The 19,454-nt window shown below is 39.0% G+C and overlaps 3 protein-coding genes across 6 annotated transcripts; 1 reads left to right on the plus strand and 2 right to left on the minus strand.

Moving 5' to 3' along the window:
• Positions 1-1,384: 1,384 nt before the first annotated feature.
• Positions 1,385-8,626, minus strand: ccnh (cyclin H). Of its 2 annotated transcripts, XM_022229536.2 has the most exons (11): positions 8,517-8,626; positions 7,653-7,799; positions 7,401-7,523; positions 7,051-7,124; positions 6,723-6,924; positions 6,478-6,585; positions 6,211-6,266; positions 5,936-6,006; positions 5,620-5,731; positions 5,128-5,206; positions 1,385-2,727 (listed from the first exon to the last, which is right to left on the minus strand). In XM_022229536.2, exons 1-11 carry the CDS (start codon positions 8,577-8,579, stop codon positions 2,686-2,688), a joined length of 1,077 nt encoding a protein of 358 aa, XP_022085228.1. In that variant the 5' UTR covers positions 8,580-8,626; the 3' UTR covers positions 1,385-2,685. The 2 variants fall into 2 exon arrangements, with proteins under 2 accessions (XP_022085228.1, XP_022085238.1); XM_022229546.2 differs by lacking the exon at positions 1,385-2,727 and having other exon boundaries at positions 2,786-5,206; positions 5,578-5,731.
• Positions 8,627-8,903: 277 nt separating this feature from the next.
• Positions 8,904-10,511, minus strand: LOC110976359 (protein FMC1 homolog). Its single transcript, XM_022229558.2, has 3 exons — positions 10,335-10,511; positions 9,617-9,769; positions 8,904-9,435 (listed from the first exon to the last, which is right to left on the minus strand). The coding sequence occupies exons 1-3, from the start codon at positions 10,398-10,400 to the stop codon at positions 9,343-9,345; spliced, it is 312 nt and encodes a 103-aa protein (XP_022085250.2). The 5' UTR covers positions 10,401-10,511; the 3' UTR covers positions 8,904-9,342.
• Positions 10,512-10,693: 182 nt separating this feature from the next.
• Positions 10,694-19,429, plus strand: mtrr (5-methyltetrahydrofolate-homocysteine methyltransferase reductase). 3 transcript variants are annotated; one of them, XM_087140472.1, is made up of 14 exons: positions 10,694-10,828; positions 11,429-11,624; positions 12,427-12,591; positions 13,630-13,780; positions 14,113-14,230; positions 14,633-15,335; positions 15,459-15,602; positions 15,766-16,011; positions 16,311-16,534; positions 16,973-17,165; positions 17,297-17,502; positions 17,753-17,962; positions 18,137-18,312; positions 18,592-19,429. In XM_087140472.1, exons 3-13 carry the CDS (start codon positions 12,445-12,447, stop codon positions 18,279-18,281), a joined length of 2,487 nt encoding a protein of 828 aa, XP_086996598.1. In that variant the 5' UTR covers positions 10,694-10,828; positions 11,429-11,624; positions 12,427-12,444; the 3' UTR covers positions 18,282-18,312; positions 18,592-19,429. The 3 variants fall into 3 exon arrangements, with proteins under 3 accessions (XP_086996598.1, XP_022084509.2, XP_022084501.2); XM_022228817.2 differs by having other exon boundaries at positions 18,137-19,429; XM_022228809.2 differs by lacking the exon at positions 11,429-11,624 and having other exon boundaries at positions 18,137-19,429.
• The last annotated feature ends 25 nt before the right edge of the window (positions 19,430-19,454 follow it).

A 19,454-nucleotide genomic window follows, 5' to 3' on the forward strand; every position in this document is an offset into this window, starting at 1 on the left:
AACTGTCACAAAGTTGTCAACACTGTTAAACGTGAATAACCTGATATTATGGTGTTACTCGTGTATGACGAGTGATGTGACCTGAAAACCCCATTTCTTTCTCTCACTGTGCAGTACGCAGGACCTGTTTTACGAGATAAAAATCAGTCTTAAAAGCTGGTTCATACTACAGGCGAATGTGAATGCGAAACGAATTCGACGTCACGAAAGATTTGCAAAATGTCGCTCGAGTTGAAAAGTGCTCGACTTTGCGAACTTGCAGCGCCAATATTATGATCTTGTGTCACAAATTCGTAGTGGTGTTGCTTTCGCGCCAAGTATGGACCGACCTTTATTAGGCAACATAAACTTAAGACTGCGAGAAGGATAAATAGGCCTATACCCCTTTATCCCTAGGCTTTTTATATATCTACACGGTTAACTTACAAAAGACTTTGGCAAAAAGAAAGCAAATGGACATTCCGAATAAAGACACTTCATGGTTGCATGTGTCCATCTTATTTTTTTCTCCAAGTTAAGCTGACTTGCAAATGAACGTCCTGTGCCTTGACGTTACTAGTCTTTCAAAACAAAATCACCTTAAATGACGTGTTTTGAAGTTTGTAACTAGAACCTCCAACCAAACCTTTTCCCCTTAGCCAAATGACTATTCCTATACCTCCAGAAAGTGCAAAATTTGATACATTTTCCAAAAAAATAGGTGATGGACAGATATTGTAAATACATAATTGCTGAACAGAAGTTCTCCAATACGCGATCTCGCTTAGAGTGCTCGATGACAGTTATGATGTTATGCAGGTGTCCCTTGCCGATTTGTCCGGCCAGATGGTCGACATTTTCCACTCACCAAGTCTGTCAAGACAGAGCCCTTAAGTTTGTTCTAAGGGGATGTTTTGTCTATTCGACTGGACCATGCTCCTTCACAACACAGGTGTCATCTGAAAAACGTCTTTCCACTAGTAACAAAAGTCACGCTACCATTTTAGCCAACTTGAATACAATATGAAGTACCCTTATCTTTTTCAGTAAATCTAAACTTCAGACCAACTCCCGAGGAAGGCACTAATTATAGACAAGGTAATTCAGTACTATACGTGAAGTGCCTAAAAGTCTGACCAGTCATAATAGGATCAGGGAGTGAAGTGTCGGCTTGTTCAGAGTATCATTAGCCCAAAGATTTCATTCCCAAAGCGTCACGACGGAGACCATCGCGTTGCTTCAAGAGATACTTGTGGGTGGACCCACGCACACGCTTGGAGCAGATTATTCATGAGTGTGTGGCCTTACGAAAGAATAGTTTCTGCACGGATTGGCAGGCAGGGTGTTCTCCTGTACACGTTTGGGGTAGGGAGGGGGTATTGAAGGGAACTACAACACCAAACACTTTTAACATTTTGAAAGTTTCTTTATAATATGACTTCTTTTGAACTGTACAATCGATACATACTTCCATACAAAAAGAGAGAAGCGTAAAACAACGAAATTTGCGCACTTTGTACGCGAGAGCCAAGACGTTCATTGATCAGTATAATTGAACAAATCTGAAAAGTAGAATGAAACTCTCGCAAACTTATCTTTGACCACAGAGAAAGTTGATATTTTGGGCTTGAGTTAAATATAATATGTCGAGCAACACTCAGAAAAGTATGCCACGGGATGGTGCGTATTTATAAATCATTAATATTCATGGTCAGAGATATGGCTTTGAAGAACAGAATGTTATCCCACAGTAACACTACTTTGTTACAAATGCCAAATCCCATCACAGAGTGTGTAAATGAAATGGTTGAGAAACGAATGTCGAGGAAGGTACAAAAGAACTGATGACGGAAATCAATCTTCGTGCCCCCATTTATTAGCCCAACTATATCCTGCATGTGGACAGCGTTTCTCTTTCTCAAATAAAGTCTATGGGTTCATAGTCAATGCACACCACTTAGTGAAGGTATGCTATCAGATCAAAACTGAAACAAGGGTCGGATATAATACGATGTTCTAACGCACTTGTCTGCTTACAATGGTAGGCACTGTGCTTCCAACTCATTGTTGCTTGGAAATACCGATTGAGGCTGAAAACGGGACAATATAAGGAATGCCAAAGAAATGTACAGGAGTATACAAAAATAAACTGTTGAAATAGGCAAGTAGGTAATTTAGTGAGGGTTGGCCAGATAACATATGGATTCATATATAGTCACACTCTAGCTGAATTTCATATGTAAGCGATATTTAATTATTTTTCTCCTCCAAGCTTTCTTCTTTAGATTTGGATGAAAGGAGAAAGAAAGTCTCAGTTTTAACAGAAGGAAAAGAACCCTGCAGTACACAAGTCTCAGCAGAGCCTTAAAATCAGGGAGTGACAAAACGTAGTCCACATAGTACTCGCATTGGCTGGAATTACTGCACACTCCACCCATCTCTGTCAACAAGGAGGGTTGCATGGTCTGCAGGCATTATTTGGTGCTGCTGCTCTCCCTAAGAAGAGAATATAGTCTGGGAACAATATGCAGTAACTGCTGGCCTAATTGTTGGGCACAAGACTGTCATGGTTTGTGCATGTCATTCATATACAGCTCATCTCACACCTCAAAGTCATCCAACCTTGCTGATCATTTCTGACAATTAGAAGGATTGTGGCATCTTGCATGGTTAATTTCCTCATCCTAGCCACTTGCCAATCTTGTGTCACACACTCATTAGTAATTCTACCTCACGTCGTTGGCTTTTCTACAAGAAACGGAGAAGTGCAAAGAAGTCAAAATGAGTACACACTGACAAAATCCACAAACCTTCGGTCCTAATTTATCTTAAACAATCTCATCCAAACCAACTACAATCGTATTAAATTTCCCATAAAATACATGTTTTATACTAACATGTTTTAGCTTTCCAACATCTGATTGATACGGGTGGTTGAATTGTCAAATTTGGCCAAATCTTGTGGGACTATCTTATTTTTCTCTGTTCCTCACATCTGGTGAATGCATTAGGAGGGAGTGAGAGAGGATAAGGCTCAATTGGGGTGGGAATGGTGTGTCACATCTACTGACAGACGTCTGGGCATATGAGCAGGGGGTTAGGGATGGGCTGAAGGGGATAGTGAAAACTACCCAATCAATTGAACAGGTGCTTGGGGTGATAGAAACAGCAGGAACTGGACAGAACGTCTGTGGTTCAATAAATGGATGGAAACAAATGTTGATTTCATAGATATCCAGCCCCGACAACCTCAAGTTGACCTGGGTGCAGAATTCAATGTTAAGGAGATGCTTTGTGGAAAATAGTCTTTGTGAACAGGAACAGAATTAGTAAATGTGACCCAAGGATCACTGACTGCAAAATATACAGAACATGTATCTCAGGGGAAATAGTGTCTAACAACTTAGCTTTCCAAGAACATGGAATAATGAGAATATCTCTGCACTAAAATCAAAGCATGCAACTTCTTTGAGTAATTTTTCAACTTACGACTCCCAAAACTCAAGAAGTACATTGTGGAAGCATTATTGAAAAGCTACATATTTCATTTATTTTCTGTAAATACTAAGCAATCTTTGTAAAAAAAACTTGACATTTTCGAACACGGAATAAATGGCTAGAAAGGAAAACACGACTGCATCTTTGTGAAATCAATATGTGCCGGCTTCTTAAATTTCGGAATATAGACTCAAGGTTAAAAGGAGCCAAATGGGGCACTGTGTGATGAGTGAAAGAGGTAGTGTAATGGGTTTTTGAATGACAATGTCACAAGAATGTAATCTCAACGGGATAACAAATGAAGGTATTGATAGCGTCTCTCACTTAGGTTCTTTTTATAAAGTCATATTGTATTTATCTGTTCACTTCAAACTGCCTTTGAGCATGAAAAGGTACGCATTCTAGGTACTGAAAATTGGCCTTTTCTTTCAAAATAGTGCTATGCACCACTGATTCTTCGAGAAGCTTAACGATGGTTTTATTCTGTTGTGGAAATGTTGCCGGCGTAATAACAAGCCTTTCATTAGCTGTAAAAAGTAAAACAAAAATGTCCTGCTAACAACAAAGCCAAAGGAGATAGCAATACTTTCCATTTGGAGAAATGCTAAAAAATAAATTTCCAAGCCAAGAGCACTGTCTGCCACCTTGGAGGATTTGTTACAAGCTGGAGTGAATAAGTGCACTTTATTCCTTCACCAAAGTAATACTGGACATAACATGGTGTTACAGAGATTCACTTTCTAATCTTGCTTCTAATTTTGTGCCCTGTTTCTTCTTGTCAGGTGATGCCCCACCAGGACAGTTACTTTAAATAAACTATGAATGAAACAAATTCAATACAATGCATCTGAAGGGGCACCAAAAACTGCACCATAACGGTTGGCTTGAATGGGCCATCAGATAATGCCATCTGCTTGAGTACTCAGCAGGTGGGCTGCCCCCCACTAGGGTAATTCTTCACATCAATAATCCCTTAATGTAAGATTACCCCTCCCCCCATGTGACTTACTGTCATACAACCAAGGCCAATAACAAGAAGGTTCATGGAAATCTGTGCTACTTGTATTATAGACCAACAGGATGACAAGAATGTTTGGTAGCAAAACCTGGGGGGGGGGGGGTTAGGGTGACATACACAGCAGGGGGTAATGGGTCATGAGGAACAATGCTCATTGTAAAGGACAATAAGACTCCACAAGTCAGCCAATAGAAACCTCAATAATCCAGATAGTTTGTAGCTATTGAGTTCAAACAGAAAACAGGAAAGAAATGAAATAAAGATCTCGACCATTGGTTCCCCATAAACCACATTGTGAAACTTGATCTGTTGCCACCTATTATGTAACTATAGTAACATCACTAACATATGACAGATTATTATTGAGTCAGTAACTGGACCAGCACTCACATGCAGCGTGATTCACCTGCCACATATACATTTACTAGGCATAGAAAATGACAGGTTAACATTTGAAATATGTGATAGATGTAACTTATTTCTGGTTCTACGGTAATGTCTGCTGAGCAAGGAAAACCTCTATGAGACACTGAAGACATTTCTGCAACTGCTTCCCTGCCAATTAAAAATTGTGATCCATAATGTCACCCTCATCCCCTGTATCATGACTGATCAGTTCCATGTTAAGATACCTTGTCCTGAGCACTGCTGATCCCTAGTGAGAAATCCTCATCTTCTGCATCCAGAAATTCTTGCTGTTTTCTCTTGTATCTTAACATGGAAGGCAAACAGAAAGCTTGGTGAGAAATCCTGTAGGGCCTTGATCACAAAATAATGGCACTTGGTGCTATGTTTGCATCCACACTTAATACCTGAGGTATTGCATTGCTTCGGCGATTCATTCAACATGAAGGCCAAGCAGGGTTATAACCAAAGTAAACCGGGTAGAATATGGTGAATAGACAATGGTGCAGATAAAAAGCATTCTATAAGTCGCTCAATAGGCGGTCATATTCATTACTGCTTGAGGTTAGTTCAGGATTAAAACATTTTGAGTTTCTTCACAAGAATTACTAGAGGAATTTGTTGGCAAGATCATAATTTATTGGACAAGAGTGAAGATGATTTAATGTCATGCTTACAACTAACCACAGGTGGGTCATCGATTAGGAGTAAAAACTCACTCTTCACTGTCTGGATTTAATTCAGGATTGCCACACTTTTCTAGTTTCTCCTCCAGGGCCTTAACCACTTCAATGTCCAGTGGTGGGATGTTATTGACCATGGATCTAACTCCTGTTGCAACAAATCACACAAAGCTAGTGTCAATTCAAGAGGACATGGAAGACAACCGTGACCTCTGTCCTCCAACTGAGGGGTCAGGGAATAGACAAACCTGGATTTTATGCTCACGGTTTGTGTTTGATCCGTCAGCGGAAGGGAAATTGTCACTCAGTACAATATCTTTGAAAAATGAAAGAAAATATTCAGAGCACATACTTTTGATGGTGCTGACAAGGTCGCGTAGTTCCTTCTTATCAGAGCTCTTGAGAAGAAAGTCTGTCACATACCTTAACAAAGGGAATGAGATTAGGCCCAAACTGGGTTCATCACTTTCATGGTCAGGTGAACATTCAAAGGATAAGCCCTGGTGTTTCTATTGAGTTTTGACAGAAATCAAATATCCAAAACCTTTGTAATTATCTTACAGAATATGAATCAAGATCTTCCTGAGTTTGTCTCAATTTCCCATTGTTACATCTGTGAGAACTCACTTGTCAATGTTGACACGCTGTTTAGCTGCACTTGTCACTAATGCAGTCAAAGCAATCTGAAAGGAAAACACATCACATAGACTTATGTTGCATGACTTACTCCACCTGAAGCATATTTGAAACAAATGCACTCAATTTATGGTTAATTAGCACGTCAGGTCTTTTTATTACATTTACTCACAAAATTGAAATTGATTAATGCTTGTAGTACAAACAACCTAACTCGGCTCAATGGATCTCTAACAACCTGTATGACCCTCTACTAACCTGGGATGGAGTATATAGCAGACAGACATCACTTGCAAAAGATCTCTGCAAAAACTCATCTGCAGATTTCCTTAACTGTTCTGGATTACTCAGTGATGAGAAACGAGTCTGATAAATGAGAAATAAATCGATGATTTCAACCTCGGCAACTTTGCGATATTTAACCTTTGGAAGCTTTCAATGGTTTGAGTAACTTATTTATAACATGGCTAATAATGTCTACTGCTTGATAGATATCTTACTACCTTGATGTCAATGAGAAAGCCCTCTAACGGCCGGAGAGGATTATGAACAGTCAGATGGAAGTCTAGCTGCTGCATAACCAACAGTTCATGGACTAATATCAGCTCTGCTGCCCTCTCTTGGTCAGATGAGAGATTGGCACAGAATTGAGTGATGGATACATTGAACTCTTCCACCTTACAGGCCAAATAGACACAGGTCAACCTGCAAGCACAGAAGAATAGCACCCTTGGTTGTTACGTTACTCGGTTATTATGTTACTTGGCTAATGACTAACACAGAGATAACATGAATGACGATATTCAATTCTAAGATGGTACGTGTACTTACATGATGAACTTGGGATGGTAATCCATAACAGTGTTACGCAGATAAAATCTTTTGAAATAAGCACAGGCTGTTCCCTGTGAGACAAGCATCAGATGAACTTCAATTTCACAAAATGTAAAGAGCTATGGTTACTTATCAACAATGTGATCATGCATTTCTCCACACATTCAACCTTACCTTGATAAGACTTCTCTTTAAAATCAAACTGCTAAATCAGGAGGTCTTCATAATTGTATGCCCTGGCTTCACACGAGACAGGAACCGGCTAACTGATGACTTTTCATAAATTTGGGTACTTTTGACTGTCTTGAATTTTAAAAAGACTGTTATGAAGTAACACTGTCTATTACCTTAACAGCAGGTGGCATGGGTGGCTCAAATCTCCGACAGAAATCTCTTAGGAGATGTTCATAGTGACGACACAATATGTGTTCCTCCTCTGCCAACAAAAAGAAGGATTTGACATCTTGCCCCTACATGAAGAAAATTAAGACTTATGGAGAAAGGAAGCTTGGAAAAGAGGGAGAGAAGTGAATGAGCTGGACCCCAGGTACACATATGTAATAACAGAACCTTTGGTAGCATGAACTCAAGTCACAAACCATTCTCTTTGCTGCTCCTTTGTGTTGATTAATGTAAGTGCTGTTTGCCTCTCTCCTGAGAGTATAAATGTCTTGCTCATTGCTGAAAGTCCAGAAGTGTTTCTGTGTGCTGCTTTGGAACATTGTTCTCCTGTTCACGTTAATTATCTGAACACAAAACAGATGCAACAATAAGTTACAATCATGACAAACAACATGATAAACAAATTAACCATGTAAAGTACAGTTACACAGGCATGGTAGCAAGCCAATGTTGGTTGAGATCTCTGTGTAATAGTCGGTCTTGTGGTATGATCTGTCAATAGCACCTTTCTAATTCATGGTTGTGGAAGGAAACTTAATTAAAGTCGGATATTTTGCACAGGATTAACTGATAGTGCAGTGCAATCGACGTTTAGTTAGGGAGTCGGATTGGCAAAGTGGTTCTTTGCTTGCCTTCCTCCTCTGCAGTTCATGTTCAACTCCTGGCTTGGTCCACCTGTCCACATGCGGATTGGGTTTTCAGTCCCTACCTGATTCCGTGGGTTTTACCCAGAATATTCTTCTGGGGTTTTCGTCCCACATCTGAAACTGTAACTGCTTTTCATTGTCAGATTGTCTCTTCTCCACAGGTCTCTTCAGGTTTGTGAGCTACAGTGCTTGGGGCGCTTTGGAGTAATCCTTGGTGCCATTATCAAAAATAAATAAGGCCCTAATGACAACCATATCCATGACCTGACACAGACAAGGTGAAAATGTGAAGAAAACAAGCATGACAAATTATTAGAAACGGCCTCGATGAGATGACTAAAATGATTAGTAATCATTTATGACATAATCGTTCTTATGGTAGGAGAAAAACGGGGGTAAAAACGATTTAACTACCTTCAATTCAAAAGAATAATCACTAAATCGGCAGCTGGGAAATCCTTTGCCATAGTGGACCATACGAGAGGACCGGCTACCCAGACTTCATAAGTAGTTTTCGGAGCTTCAATTCCCATCAGCATGTAACCCGACTATAGACTAATTGTGAGGAACCGATGGGGGCGCTACATACGTTCCATGGACTAGTGGGCGCGATGCACAGTACTTGGGTGCTTTGTGTCGTGTAATTGTTGTTTAGTCAACACACACAGCTGGTTTCTAACACGTCTATTTATACTGGAGAATTTACAAAATGACCTAAGTTTACAATGAAACAGAGATTAAAATTTTTTTAATCTTCGAGAAGAGCGAAATAACTTCCAAGATATTGAGCAAGCTTGACAATTTTCTGATCAGGTTTCTGTCAAAATTTATTCAATGTTTGAAAATCACGTCACAAAGTCTGCCTAATAAATTAAAACTAACATGTACATGTATTATGTAAACCTCAGATAGCACAAAAGAAAAATAGTAATATATAGTTTATTACATTTATGGAATACTTCTCTACGTTGAAATTTCTGATTCTAATGACATTTAGTAAATTATTTCTGCTGTTATTTTGTCTATCCCTTTTTCTATTTCTGCTTGTTCATTTGTCTTGGATTGCTTTGAAGCAGTGGATTTGCCAATATCTTTGACTGGGGGAAGTGCAGCTTTATCCACATTTGACCATCCATTAATACTGAATAATTTCATTCTTTTTTTGCAACTACAAGTATTTACAATTTTTCACACGTCTTTATACAGAGATAATGAAATAAGTGAAGCATTAGAAATGGGATCACTCTTCATAGGGCTTGGGTATTTTCAATCCAACTAGTTTGGCACTTTCTTCCACTGTTCTTTCACCCCTCTTGTATGCAGCCTGCAATGCCTGAAATGACAAAATTAATTCAATGATAATGATTATCACAGATGTTTGTGATATAAAACGATAAATTCATTTTTTCATGCACTTCAACCTCTTGTTCCTGGTTCAGAAGAAACCCAGTACACCCCTCCTCACTGAAATGTAAATCAGTTTAATTCTAGAGATTAATTTTCTAGATATTTACCTCATGTTCTCTTGTACTCTTGAGCATACACAGATACGTCTGAGCCTGATGCAACATTTCATTGTGTTCTTTGCAGAATTTCTCGGATGTAACTTGATTTTTTCGGAACTGATCCATCAAGTAACCATAGGCCATTGTGTTCCTTGGGGAACTCTGAAAATAACAGACAGGGTATTTGCATGAAATAATAAGATACATGTATAAGAGTGAAACCCATTAATTCTTTCACTATTTATACCATGCCGACTGAAAACTGATATGAGCAATGTAAAATAACCATAACACGATTTACCTAGCATGCCTAGCCTAGTTTCCAAGTAATTACTAGATTACACTTGTCTGTCATGTCTCTCTACTAAATACATGTATACAACTGCAAATTCCAAATGACTGGTTCTTAATTTGCTTTGAAAACCAAGCCCTATGCCATAACCTATGCCTTATTGCTAAAACCGCATGAGGGATTTTGCACAAAGGTAGAAAGGCATGGTGGGAAGTAAAAAGGAGCCAACATTGCCGAATTTTCCTTCCCACAATGCCTTTCTACCTTTGTGCAAAATCACCCATGCAGTATTAGCAATAAGGCTTATGGCTCATAATCACGGATAATTTGCTAATCTCCCAATGAGCCACACAGTTAGTACACGTATCATTATCTGGCATGTCTGGGGTGAGTCTTTTAATTTCAAACTCAAAGAGTCAAAGGCCGTTAGCCTACCATCTTTGTTTCTCGAAGTTCCCGCAGCAAGGACCTCAACAATCTTAATTTGTCTATCTTTGACATTGTTGGGTATTTTAAACTTCAAACAAACTGGCAATGCAGATCTTAGAAAAATTAGGTGCCCTCAAAATCACCAACATTTCATTCCACAGGGCGCAGACATATTTAGGCTTGTTAAATTATATTGAAAATGTAATATCAATTTACCAAAAATAAGAATATTTTCAATTCAAAATGACCTATAATTACGTTTTTACATTTAGTGTCAATTTTTTATTATTCCTTTTAAAGAAATTTTCAAACTAATTATATAAGGTGATATTTATTACGTAATTATTGCCCAAGCCTACTTTTGTTGAGATGCGTAGCATGCATTTAACGCGGCGTTCCGTGGTTTCGTGAAAGTGACACGTTCATGACGTCTCTGTGGTTTTTGCGACACACTTCGAAATTGGCTCTTCTTAGGGCTGTGTTCTGTTTTCGATTAAAGCGTAAGTTTCAGCGGAAGTTGGCGTTGTTTTAAAAGGCTTTCCCTTCCTTCATGGAACAGTTTGGTCGGTTGGGTCAACTTGTGTTATTTAAAGAAAATGTTGAACCATTTGGAAAGGTGAAATCCAAAATTCCTCGACCTCATGATCTCACTCATGCTCAAGCATGTCAAGTCATAGTCATAGGCCTACCATCTCTGTACATTGTCATAAAACTGTGAAGATGGGCTATAAACCACAGAACTACATGTATGCGTTAATTTGACAGAATGGTCGTGGAATTTAGCATTGTTTTTGTTGCTACATGTACATGTACTTTGCAGTTTGCATTCTTCAGTGATGTGTTTACGTTTTGACCAGTGAATGTTGTGACATCAACCATGTTAACAAACTTACCACCAAGGCAAAGGCACGCAGCACACTTATGTTTATGCGTTTTGCCAAAAAATGCTATCATGGAATGATGTATTGTTTGTCAAGTTTGAAATCAACAAACAGTGGATAAATAAGTGTCTAGTTACCAGACCACGCAATGTTACTATCAGGTGTGAAACGATGCAAAGTGTATGTTTAAATTGGTCTTGTACTGTTCTTGGCCGAAAGGCGCGAGATCAAGACCGAGACCAATGACTCGAGACCAAGACTGAGACCAGTGATCGGAGGCCAAGACCAGCATGTTCAAGACCAAGACCACGTTCAAACTGGCCTCGAGACCAAGACCAGTGTCAACAACTACTACACTAGACCACATGATGGACTAGACTGGAGGAAAGAGCTATCGTTATCCATTTTTTTCAAAGTGAGAGCATAAATGTGCAGAAATTCTCTACTTTTATCTCGAAACCCAGCTCTCATTGAGGCGTTGCAATGCATTATGGGTTTGGTTGACAAACAAGCAATCCATTTTAAGTGCAATCCAATGGGAGGTGTACCCGCAAAACATTAATCTGCTTCCATTTTATTACATATTCCAATTCAAGCCATCCTCTTCTCACAGAGTGTTGCATTTTTATCATGGACCGTGCTTTGACTAAGATTGTGAATATTAATGCCCAAGTATGGCCACTGAAAATCATGACTTGTAGCTCATTCATCCCACATTGACCAATCACGTTATTTTCAGCCTAGAATGACTGGTGCCCTTAAAAAAAAAGATAATTGAAGGTGATTTTTCTTCTTACAAACATTTCAAAAATTGTTATTTGGAAAATCTTCCTTGTATACTATGCATGCTTCTGTGAGGTGGTAAGCAGATACATGTACTTTAGAAATATTCTGAAGATAATTGTAAAACTGGTTCACTAGTTCATTTCCCCCATAGGTTAATGCATAAAATATATTTCTTGTTTGCAATCCAAGCCACATAATGTATTTCAAACACCGAAAGGGTTTATTTTGATAGATGAGCGTGATAGGCAGGTTCTTAGGCCTACTGGATGTGCAGGTGATTTACATGTACGTGTGAAGCCAGGTAGCAATGAATGACACTAAGAAATTACCTGGAAATACCAATAATGTTAAGAACTGAACCAAAGGTCACTTGATATGTTAGATAAAGCAAGCGTAATTCCTGTTAAATTATTTCACAACTTTTATCTCAGATTGTGGATTTTGATACAATGACGAAAGGAAATCAAGGGCGGTTTCTCCTCGTATATGGCTCTCAGACCGGCCAGGCCAAGGCCATAGCTGAAGAAATCTTTGAGATGTCACCAAATCATGGATTGGAGCCAGAGATGCACTGCTTCAGTATGACTGACAAGAAGGTAAAATGAAATCCATGTTCCCATTGAACGTGTTAGATATACATTGTACCACAAAGGCTGAATTACAATTAAGTCCAGTTGGAAGACCCATAGAATTGATATTCCTGCAAGTTTTACGATTCTCAGTTGAAAATGGGCACAGAGGGTTTTGCTGAACTGAGATGGTTTTACAGAATCCCTGATTAATCGGATGGGAATGGCACCTTGCTGTAAAACTTCCAAGAGTACAATCTAAAATTCCTTGTGTGAAGAATGGTTTCCTGACTCCTTTGTGTGTATTGATATGTACATGTATATGCTCACATTGCTATTTTTTATGATGGCCCTGTGCACATTTCTGCACATTTGCCTCACAGGTGTTATAGAAGATTTAATCAAAATGTTTAGAAGCATGATCTAGTTTTGTGTTGGTAAAACTTTTTTGTAGCAGTAAGGAAATTATAAAAATTCCTGTTGTGTAATTTAACCACTCAAACAGCATGGTAGCTAGCGCGTGAATATACAATTTAGACATCTGCGCTATGCCGCATTTAGCTAACCACACAGGAAAGTTAACATTTCGCCCTTGTAACCAAGTCCAAGTGGGAATGCATCCAAGATTTGTGTAAAGAAATGTGTACAAGGAGTCGGGGTAAGTTTCCATAACGACATGGATGAAAAAGTCCAACAGGAAGTCTGGTGAAAATTAATGAAATCCATGCATGCAATCAATCAGTGATTTAAAAAGCCTTTTTGTTAGCTATAAGCAGAATTGAATTTTATCGACAACATACATGTAGTCTAAATGTTTGTAGGTGAACTACCATACTACCAGTTCAAGGAGAATGTTTCTTTTTGTTTATGAACAAAAGGCCAATGGTACATGTAGGTTTGCCAAAGAGTGCTTGTAGAGAAAAGTCTTAATGGTCCGTAATATATAATATACACAGATGTGTAAAACATTTAGAATGAATATTCTTTGAGCAGTGAATAATGCTTGGAAAATGAAACATACATGTAAGTGTTTAAAGCACGTCTTCTTCATGATGCTTTTTGCAGTTCAGCATCGAAAAAGAGACATGCATTGTGATAGTCGTTTCTACAACAGGAGATGGTGAGCCACCAGATACTGCACAGAAGTTCTGGCGTCGCATCAAAAAGAAAACATTACCTAGTGATCACCTTGCTGGAGTTCATTTTACTCTGCTGGGTACGTTCCTTATAGGTGCTAGTTTCTGCACAGTCTGAATGCTGTAAAGTTTTCTGATGGCTGATTTGAAAATGTTACTGTATACTCTTAGACTTAGAATGTGTGTGGCAGAAGTTGTTGGTTGAAGAGGCTCTTCAAGAACTACATGTACAAGGATTCTCAAGGATACAATGCTGCAAGGGCAAGGATAGAAACTTAAGTTATTAACAACTTCTTGACTCCTGTCTTCCAATCATCCAATGGGCAAAATTAGTTTTTTTAACAGTCCTGATTCTGTGTGATTGTGTCATACATGTAATCTATTTGTCCATGCATGCGTGCTGTCTATTCAGGTCTTGGAGACTCCAACTACACTAATTTCTGTCGCAATGGCAAAAATTTTGACCAAAGACTTGAAGAGCTTGGAGCAAGCCGCTTTTATCCATCTGGCTTTGCTGATGATGCGACCGGGTGAGTTCTGCTAGGGCCTTCTGCTGGTCCAGTTTGCATTGAAATCACAGGGGAATAACCAATTGTAATCCCACATCCCATGAAGTGGTGAGAGTTGTCAAGGCAATTACTTAACATTAGAATTTTGATTCCCTATGGTAATGCCTTTGTTTTCAGATTGTTATCTTTCCTTCAATTCAAAACATGCTTGCTTTAGGAACAGGTGTTACTCATAGTTACTGCGTGCCAGCTACTTGGGTTCAATGTTTTTAAAATGTTACTACCAACTTGTTATTTCTTCTTAGAAGTCATCATTAATTTCCCAGATCAGCTTAATAAGTCAAAAGCACATCTCTGCACTGAATTAATTGCTGAGTTTTATTGATCTTAGAAGTAGTTGACTCTTCCTCTGATCTTTTGCAGCTTAGAAATTGTTGCAGAACCCTGGATTGAAGGACTATATCCAGCCCTTAGAAAGCATCTTGGCATAGACTGTGTCTCTGAGAGTCAAACTGACACCTCAGTTATAGCAACTGATGGTACCTGTGACTCAAACCAGGGAATGAAAGTTAGAAATGAAATTGTTGATTCTAGTGATAGATCCTCAAACCTGATGGAGAATGTCCAGTCCCCCACTGAAGTGAAGGGTGAGGAAGTATCTTCTGCTCTTAAATCTGAATCAAGAACTTCAGAAAATGCCGAAAACAGTTCTGCCAAGGAAAGGACAAGTAATCAAGGTTTTCCAGCGTCATCAAGACCTTCCAAAACTCCTGGTATTGCAGAGGAAATGAGTATTAAAAATGATGCGAATGGCACAGCGTCTGGCACTATAGCTTCAGTCATAAACCAATTCAGTAACTCCCCATCATCAAAGAAAGAGCCCACTACTTCACTGTCTGGGTCTGATGATGCCACTCAACAGAATGTAGTGCTTAAAAGAACAGGTGGTGAAGATACACCTGCTAAAAACAGCGATGAGCCAATCGGTATATCAGGATCTTCCTCTAACACAGATAGCTGTGCCTCACTGACTAGGTCTATCCCACCCTTATCTGAAAGTGGTCTTACACTGCCTGTTGCTTCACCTGCATTCCTTGAAGTGGAGTTCCATACTGAACAGACCTTGGTAAGATGCTGCTTTCATCCCATTCATCAGTGGTATTCAATCTGTGCTCATCATCTTCTTTATGTTGTTGGAGAAAATACTACACCCCATGAATACCTTGTTTCCAACATTTGTTTATTATAGAACACAGATGATCTTCCTCTTCAAGGTGGAGCACCCATGCCATCAGCTGCTTCCTCTGTTACCATGGTAAAGTTTGTCTCTGCTACTAGGCTGACCAGAGAAGATGCTGTCAAGACAGCGCTTGACCTGGAACTAGATATTTCTGTAAGTTTCTCTCCCAAGTTGAAATGTGAATCTCTCAAGGAATATGTTGAAATGTTAGAATATGTAGATACATATATCCCCTGGCCATTGAAAAATGAAATAATCTTGTATGTCATCAAATTTCATTCTTAATTTCAACTCTGATACTTAAAATTATGTTCAGGAGAGTGGAATTCAGTACCAACCGGGAGATTCCTTCAGCATTATCTGTCCTAACGATAGTAAAGAGGTCAGTAACCTCATACAAAGGCTCGGCCTTGCAGACAAGGCAGACTGCCCATTGAGTCTGCAGGTGCTAAGTGGAACTAAGAAGAGACGTGCTGCAATACCAGAGTATATACCCACACCCCTCTGCACCTTAAGGCATGCCTTTCTGCATTGCTGTGATATAAGGAGTCCACCAAAGAAGGTAGATTGCAAAACTAACTCCATATTTCTTTGTCATCTTGAGATACCCATAGAATGAACGTGGACATTCAAATGTTGTTTACATTTAACATACTAAACAGAATAGTCTGGAAGAATTTTTGACGATGTGTCATGTTTTTCTTTAGTAAGGAATATGGTGTGCCGTAGAAAATACAAGCATGTATGCATAAGTACTTGTTGGTTTTAGGGATAAAACATTTATATAATCAGTAGAATGTACATTTGTCCAATTCATTGCAAAGCTTTTTTCAGATCTGACAATCTTGACTTAATCTCCAGGCATTCTTGAGAGTCCTTGTAGACCACACAAGTGATGAGTCTGAGAAACGTCGACTGCAGGAACTGTGTAGTAAACAAGGTGCAGGGGACTATGGTGCCTTCATACGAGATCCTCACCTGTCGCTATTGGATATCCTAACAGCTTTCCCATCGTGCAGTCCTCCTCTGAGTCAACTGTTTGAGCACCTGCCTAGGTTACAGCCTAGACCTTATTCAATATCAAGGTAAGTAGTGGACAGCTCTCATTTAATGCATTCCTTTCATGCAAAGATGCTGCACCTTTGTGCATATCCAGTTGAAAATTTGTTTTGTATACTCTGTGCTCAAACCAAGGGCTAATTTTATAGAGCTGCTCTGTTAAAAGAGAATCGTGACAAACCGGCAAACCAATCATGACTGGTTTATTTTGGCCAGCACAAAGATTTACTGAGCAAAATTTTCTGCTGAGTTGCTCTGTGACGTTGGGCTTGAGAAGTCATGTGTTTGAAGGTCAAATTGTGGCCATAGACATTGTGTAAATGGAAAATATCTGGCAGAGCTAATGGCAGAAGTGAACATGAGTGTGTTCTGGATATTTACAAGTCTGCATGGGAGGAATGAGTAGGAAGGGATCACTAGAATTAGTATTAAAAGATAACCGTCATTTGCCATTCTTGTTACAGCTCCCCGTTAGTGGATTCCAACAAGTTGCATTTTGTCTTCAACATTGTGGTCTTTTCTGAAGAGCAAGGGAGGAACAAGCAACGTGAAGGAGTTTGCACAGGATGGCTTAATCACTTGACCAAAATCCAACACTATTCAGATGATTCATTGCATAGTCAGATGTCGCAACTTGATATTCATCCAGAGATAAGGGTTAGTCATACAATGTATTTCTTTGGGATGGAAGTACAGTGTACTGATCACATCAATTCTTTGCGAGAGTGGACTTCATTTCCAGTTTGCTTTTGTTTTGAGTTGTAACATTTTTGTTTCCCTTTTTTTAGATACCCATTTTTGAACGCACCAATCAGCATTTCCACCTCCCAGCTGACCCAACCACGCCCATTATAATGATTGGACCAGGCACAGGTGTGGCTCCTTTTATAGGATTCTTACAGCATAGGGCTTGTATGCAGCAGACAGGAGTGTGTCTTGGTCCAGCTTGGCTATTATTTGGTTGTCGACATCGGGATAGAGATTTCTTGTACAGGTTAGTGATACCTGAATGTAACTTGAGTTCCCTGGAAACTTTTTTGAACATGTCAAAGGAACCTCTAGGACTTCAACCCTCACATAGATTCCTGTTTAACGGTTAACAAATGCACTTAAAACTTTTTTGTCAGGGAAATGCGTAACTTTTGCCCTCAAGGATGAGACTTTTATGTTATTGAACTTTGTTAATGCCTAATACTCTCATGCTAAATATCAGATGAAGCCAAGTGGTCATTATTTCTCAACAGGGAGGTTATTGAGGGTCATCTGTCCTCTGGTATCTTGTCCAAACTCTGCTTGTCCTTCTCACGTGATCTGATCCAATCAGTGACCAGTGAGATTGCAGGAGCAAGGAATGTACCTGATGTCCCTCGCTATGTTCAGGATAACATGAGGAAACATGCTACTGAACTCAGTCAACTGATTCTAGAGGACAAGGCAGTGATTTACGTTTGTGGGTAAGTGCTTCTCTCAGAAATCAATCCCCATTCATTCAAACTTCCCAGGGATTTTTGCAAGGAAGCTTCTTAAATCCTCCAAACTCCTCCAGTGTGCATGAAAACCACTTGTACCTTTCTCTATCCTTCGTATTATTTCCTCATCAAAACCTGTTTTGTTTCTGTCCTTATCAGTGATGCCAAGAACATGGCTAAGAATGTGACTGCCACATGGAGTGACATCTTCATGCAGGAGACAGGGAGGAGTGCTTATGAAGCAGCGTGTCTCCTAGCAACATTACGTGAAGAGAAGCGTTACTTGGAGGATGTGTGGACTTGAGAGAAACCCAGAGATGGGATAAATGCTGATGGTACCAATGGCCTCGTTCAAACTTGTTTGGGCTTAATTAAAAAAGTTACTTTGAAAAAGTTTTCTGGAAAGAAACTGAGAGAATAACATATCTTTGATTTTTTGGGGTTGGTAGAGGTGTTTGGAACAGTGACATTATATTCATGTGAATAGGGGCAAATAAAAGACGGATAAAAGGTTTATTACAACTCCATGTTCATGTACTCCTTTTTCTTTGTAACAAAGTCTATTTAAAGGATATACATGTATTTATTTGGCGTATTATTTGTTGTCTTTACAGACTTCATACGTACAGGAATTCCTTCTTCAAGATCAGTTGCATGGAATGTACCAATGTTTTAGTCTGCCCTCCTTTTGTATAATCAACACTTGAGCTACTCAGTCATCCAATTTTAATAATTTAATACGGTTAGGTTGTCAAAGATGGGCTCAAAAGTCATTAAATCGGTGTAAGAAACAAGTCAAAAAGATTTTTTGAATTTACATTGACTTGTTCCTTGTTTGTCAGTGATTGGATTTATAGGAGAAACGAAGGAAAAGGGGGTTTTGAATGGCTTGTAAAATTTTTATTAATAAAAACTGTTGAATACCACACACATTTGTCATTTATAAGTTCTAAAGTCGTCTATTTGAATAAAGAAAAGTATTTTCTTGTTACTTGCAATCCTTGAACTAAGAAGACGAAATTACATCAAGACTTATTACTTCAGTTGGAAGTATATGTTCAGCCTGTAATTAGTATTTGCTCTGCAAGAGGTTGAAGATGTAGCCACATGCCAACATTTAAACCGAAATCCACTTTATGTTGATCTGGTCAGAGAATAATTCTTCGAAGATAAACATCGATGCGTTGTGAGATACCTTCAAACGTCTTGAACAAGAGGTCTTGTGGCTTTGCAGAGTACCTTGTAACAGAACCTTGTCAGATGAGAAATGAAAACAATAAAAGATGAAGCATTTGAACCTAACATTCTCTTTTAAGTAGAATGTTGTATTAAGTTGTCTTTTAACAAGGTTCGACTTTGCATGTAATACAAAATATGATAATAGGATAATGGTTGTACTAATTACAGTGAAATAGCATGTCAAAACTAATAAAGGAATCAATTTGCAACAAATGTCATCGTTCCCGTATTTACAGAC

The sequence above is a fragment of the Acanthaster planci genome, linkage group LG08, assembly GCF_054643075.1.
Source record: "Acanthaster planci isolate LZ-2023a linkage group LG08, COTS_SCS, whole genome shotgun sequence".
NCBI classification, from domain to species: Eukaryota; Metazoa; Echinodermata; class Asteroidea; order Valvatida; family Acanthasteridae; genus Acanthaster; species Acanthaster planci.